The following is a 5,707-nucleotide window of genomic DNA, read 5'->3' as shown; positions in this document are numbered from 1 at the left end:
ATATATATATATCTTTTGAGTTTGTATTTATTTTTTGTATATCATCTATCTTCCAAAAAAAAAATCAAAATTTTTGCTAGGTGTAGATTGGGGTTCAACTTGTTTCACATCACTTTTAATTCTTTTTTTTTTTGAAAAATATCACTTTTTTCAGATCAGACTAAAATGAGTTTTCTTATCTAGATTGAAAATTCTAGTAAAGTTCAGAAATTATCAAAATAAACACAAAAATAGAATAACCAAAAATTATTTAGAAAAATAATTATTACGCTTATCTCATTTGGCTATATATATATATACCCCACCACGACCTCTTGTCCATCACATCTTTCATCATCTTTCCTTCTCCTCCAAAGAAAAACAGTGAAGAAAAAAATGAAGCTCCTTAGCTCAGCTACCGCTATCCTCTTCTTAACGATGATCGTGGTATCATCAGCGATGGATATGTCAATCATTTCCTACGACAAAAACCACCGCACCGTCTCTTCCAGAAGCGATGCCGAAGTTTCAAGACTATACAAGGAGTGGTTAGTGAAACACGGGAAGGCTCAGAATTCTCTTACAGAGAAAGATCGACGGTTCGAGATCTTTAAAGACAATCTCCGTTTCATAGACGAACACAACGGGAAGAATCTTAGTTACAGACTGGGTCTTACGAAGTTCGCGGATCTCACTAACGATGAGTATAGATCCATGTACCTCGGGTCTAGGCTCAAGAGGAAAGCCACGAAGACCAGCCTTCGCTACGAGGCGCGTGTAGGTGACGCTATCCCGGAGAGCGTTGACTGGAGGAAGGAAGGTGCTGTCGCTGAGGTTAAAGATCAGGGAAGCTGCGGTAATTTTCTCACTCGATTTATATAAATCGTTTTTTTAACTTCTACAAATAGGTTCTTTTTTATTCAATCTTTTTTTTTAGCAAAAAAAAAACTTCTACAAATAGAGTAATATCTGTCTGGTTCGTTCAAAAAGTATTGGAACTTGTAGGGAAAGACATATATGCCCCTTCCAAGAATGTTGGGTGAGGTCCCTGAGGATGTCAGTCCCCATAGTAGTCTTTCCTCTCCATTTGTGACTTTAGGGAGAGTAAATAAACTTCATGCCTGATGATTTGTTAAATTCACCACTGCAAATACAAAAGAAAATAAGTTTTTATGAACTGTTACGTGTTAGGACCAGATGAGTAATCACTAACTTGCTTAGCCACAAAAATATTGAGTTAAATTCACCACTGCAAATACAAAAGAAAATAAGTTTTTATGAACAACTGTTACGTGTTAGGACCAGATGAGTAATCACTAACTTGCTTAGCCACAAAAATATTGAGTTAAATTCAGTGGAACTACAAAATTAAGTTTTTAGAAACAATTATTACTAGTTAAGACCAGAAGTTTTTTTTTAAGTTACAACCAGATGAGTAAGTTAAATATATTCTTGGTCTTATTTTCGAATCATTAACTTGCTTATTCATAAATTATCGAGTTTGTTGGTGGTTGATTGTGTTTATTTTCATAAAGAAATTTGATATTAGTACGTGTGTTAATGTTTGTTGTTAATGGTTTATCACGAGCTGATGTTAATGACTTATGAATCAACTAATTTATTTTTCATTTATTAATGAAGGGAGTTGTTGGGCGTTTTCAACAATCGGAGCAGTGGAGGGCATAAACAAGGTCGTGACCGGAGACTTAATATCATTATCTGAACAAGAATTGGTCGACTGTGACACTTCATACAATGAAGGTTGTAACGGAGGTCTCATGGACTATGCTTTTGAATTCATTATCAACAACGGTGGAATCGATACAGAGGAAGATTACCCTTACAAGGGTGTTGACGGACGTTGTGATCAGACCAGAGTTAGTGTTTTGTTGTGGAACTATAATTCTTAACAACTTGTGGATTACTCTTATTCACCTTTGTTGGTTTCTTGCTGCAGAAAAACGCTAAAGTTGTTACAATCGATTCATATGAGGATGTGCCGGCTAACAGCGAAGAGTCCTTGAAGAAAGCACTTTCTCACCAACCAATCAGCGTGGCCATTGAGGGTGGTGGTCGTGCGTTCCAGCTCTATGATTCTGTACGTGTTTTAACCATGTTCTCATAGTTCTTACAAGTTTGATGATTTGCCTAAACTGTTTGTTTGTGTTTGCTTTTGCATCCCCGTAAGCTAATGTGTTTCTTCTTTCCAAAGGGTATATTCGATGGAATTTGTGGAACAGATCTAGACCACGGAGTTTTGGCGGTCGGGTACGGAACAGAGAGCGGCAAAGACTATTGGATTGTGAAAAACTCATGGGGAACAAGCTGGGGAGAGAGCGGATACATAAGGATGGAGCGTAACATTGCGTCTTCAGCAGGAAAATGTGGAATCGCTGTTGAGCCTTCATATCCGATCAAGAACGGCCAAAACCCACCAAACCCTGGACCTTCACCTCCATCTCCCGTCACGCCTCCGACCCAATGTGACAGTTACTACACATGTCCTGAGAGCAACACCTGTTGTTGTCTCTTTGATTATGGCAAGTATTGCCTTGCTTGGGGATGTTGCCCACTAGAAGCAGCCACATGTTGTGATGACAACTATAGTTGCTGCCCTCACGAGTACCCCGTTTGTGACCTTGATCAGGGAACTTGTTTAATGGTAAGTTTTGCTTCTCCCACTTTTCAAGGAAACAACATATATTAACGGTAATTTTTTTAAACTCTAATAATCTTCTGGGAATGTATCATTTGCAGAGCAAGAACAGTCCGTTTAGTATCAAGGCCATGAAGCGCAAGCCCGCAACACCATTCTGGTCGCAGAGCAGGAAGAACATTGCGTAAGAAGATGGTGACACTGCACATTTGTTTCTTCAGAGAGGATTCTGACTCATATGAGCAAAGTGATCTCTGTAGAGATTTGTCAAATGATTGTATGTTGTTGTTTATGACATAAGATACATAAAAATGCAGCTTCTGGGTATTGTGTATATATTAAAAAACCATAAGTTGCATTTAGTCTCTTAGTTGGGTTTCATTGATGCATAAAATTTATTGTTAATTTGAAAAGGTTTACAATAGTACAATCTGGCTATGCTATGGAATTACTATATATTATGTTAAAACTAAAGTACAAAATAATATTTACCTAATCTTATATATTAAAATAGAAATCACAACTTTTATTCATGTGTGATTTTTTTGAAATGGACTTTCACTAGAAAAGTCTTGTTATATTAATTTTCTAATCCTATCATTAATATGCCTTATTAATTGAGACTATTATGATAACAATACGCCTAAATTCCTAAAATTATGGTTTAATAAAATTTCCTGGATCTTGACTCGTACAACCGTGCGAGTGATTATTTTACACATAATTATTTGTTTTACATGATTACTTATATATAAATTAATTATTTACCATATTACTAATTATTAATATAAAATTTTAAAACCAACAATTTTATAATTCACATGCAATAAAAAATAAGATGTCTAACAATACGACACATGATAATAATAACCATCTTAACCAATCAAGGCAGGTTTCATTTTGATGAAAAAACATATAAAAAAGACTGAATTTGTTGTATATTTGTAATTTTTCAATAACATATGTATGTTTGTAAGAATATGCATTACAAAGATTAAAAAAAAAGATTAAAAAACATGCATTACAAACTTACGTTAAAAAAAGATATGCTGTACATATATCAAATGTACACAATGGTCGGTTAGACGTTATGATCTTTTTTTAAAAGGTCTTGTTAGATTTGTCTTTAGGATATTGTTAGGATTTAATTATGAAAATATATATAAATTTATATATATATATATATTTATTTTTGATCATTAGTGTTATATATATTTTATTTTAATCATATGCTTAAATATTAATATAACTATTTGAAATATAATAATTTATAGTATACATGTTGTAAATAATCAATTGTTTAAAACCATCACATGTATTTGTTTCTTCTTATTAAATATTTATCTTATTGTATTTGCATATAGTTATTAGATAAATTAATATGCGCATGAAAAATATTTTGTATTTAATTTATATTAAATTTTTACCCATCTTTTAAAATTGGATTTCATTTTAGTAATATTTTTGCGTTTATTCATTTTACATAATATATTATTGTATATACAAAATATAAAATATGTAAATTTTTATATATGTATGAAAATAAAAGTTATAATTTATCAATTTAATATAATTTTATCATATGTAGTTCAATATAATAAATTTTATTTTAATATGATTAGTTATGATTTTAAAATAGATAAAAGTATGATATAATTTTTATTTTAAAATTTATAAATAATAAATGTTTACTAATACATAATAATATTTCATTGCTAATTATGAAATTAGTGAAAATATTCACATAAATGTTTAAAAATAATATATTGTTAAAATATTTAGATCAAAATAATAATTTTCTTTTAATAAGATGGATCGTGATTATATAATTGATAAAAATATGATAGAATATTTATTTTCATTTTATAAAATATAACTGAATATATTAGTGTATAATATATTTCAAAACTAATCACGAAATTAGTGAAAATGTTTACATATTATTTTTTAAAATTAAGATCTTGTTCAAATCCTTTTAAAAATATTTTCGAAATTTTTAATATATATATATATATATGTATGTATTTATATTTTAAATGAAAAGATATCAAAATAGTTTAAAGATTATTTACGAAATCCCTAAAATATTGGGAAGTTACTAGTTTTAATTAATTAGGGGTTTTAATGTTAGGTTGAAATAAAATATATAGTTGAATAATAATACACATATTAAAGTTATGAATTTCTAAGGACGGGTCCAAACTAAAAAATCACACATCAAATAAGTCATGACTTCTGTTTTAATATATAAAAATTCAAAATATATTTATTCCTAATTTTTTTACCTACCTTCAAAGCTACGACTAACATAAATATAGGAACTGTCATATTCATAAAAATAGAATTTGTGGATTATTCTATTCCACATATAAAGGTTGTTTTATTTTCTCATTTTAATCAAATTTAAAAACATGATTTTTATTTTTATTGGTAAATATTTGTGCTAATATATATATATATATATATATATATATATATATATGATAATATAATGATATTAATATTTTATTTTTATAAAGTAGAAAATATTATATTTAGAAGTTTTAATAATCTGATTTCTAATCATATAAACTAATTTATTATCAAAGATAAATATAATTATATGGTTTTTTGGTATAAAATCGAATAGACCAAAATCGACGGTATATAAACCTAACGAAACCAAATTAGATATGGATCCAATATGGTAGTTAATTTTTATAAACCAAAATACCAAAAAAAAACGAACCGAAATCGGATCAAAGTCCGGATTAAACAGATATGTTAGAAAAATAAAAATAACACCAGCGCGGTTGCGCGGGTCGAGATCTAGTTTTAAATAAAGTTTTACATATTTTTATTCTCTTTTCGACTAATTCTAACCAGTTCATTTATTGTTTTTATTTAAGTGTTTCATTACATATTTTACATTCATTTTTTCACTCTTCCAAACTACTTCATTAAATATATTTACCATTATAATTTGATAACATTTTATTTTACGTATTAACTATAACTAGATCTTGACCCGTGCAACCACACGGGTATTAATTTTCACTTTTAGTTTTTATTTATTTATACAAAATAATATAT

The 5,707-nt window shown here is 29.3% G+C and overlaps 1 protein-coding gene across 1 annotated transcript; it reads left to right on the top strand.

Moving 5' to 3' along the window:
* Window positions 1-312: 312 nt before the first annotated feature.
* On the top strand, window positions 313-3,168 carry LOC108809646 (cysteine proteinase RD21A). Its single transcript, XM_018581803.2, has 5 exons — window positions 313-835; window positions 1,621-1,856; window positions 1,937-2,077; window positions 2,192-2,641; window positions 2,737-3,168. The coding sequence occupies exons 1-5, from the start codon at window positions 376-378 to the stop codon at window positions 2,821-2,823; spliced, it is 1,374 nt and encodes a 457-aa protein (XP_018437305.1). The 5' UTR covers window positions 313-375; the 3' UTR covers window positions 2,824-3,168.
* The last annotated feature ends 2,539 nt before the right edge of the window (window positions 3,169-5,707 follow it).

This window comes from Raphanus sativus, chromosome 1 (assembly GCF_000801105.2).
Source record: "Raphanus sativus cultivar WK10039 chromosome 1, ASM80110v3, whole genome shotgun sequence".
NCBI classification, from domain to species: Eukaryota; Viridiplantae; Streptophyta; class Magnoliopsida; order Brassicales; family Brassicaceae; genus Raphanus; species Raphanus sativus.
Note: the sequence above shows the minus strand (reverse complement) of the source record. Positions and strands in the feature narration are given on the sequence as shown.

Coding starts and splice junctions, on each gene's coding strand:
- LOC108809646 (XM_018581803.2), top strand. CDS start 376: ATGAAGCTCCTTAGCTCAGCTACCGCTATCCTCTTCTTAACGATGATC. Junction 1,857..1,936: donor GACGTTGTGATCAGACCAGA/GTTAGTGTTTTG, acceptor TTCTTGCTGCAG/AAAAACGCTAAAGTTGTTAC. Junction 2,078..2,191: donor CGTTCCAGCTCTATGATTCT/GTACGTGTTTTA, acceptor TTCTTTCCAAAG/GGTATATTCGATGGAATTTG.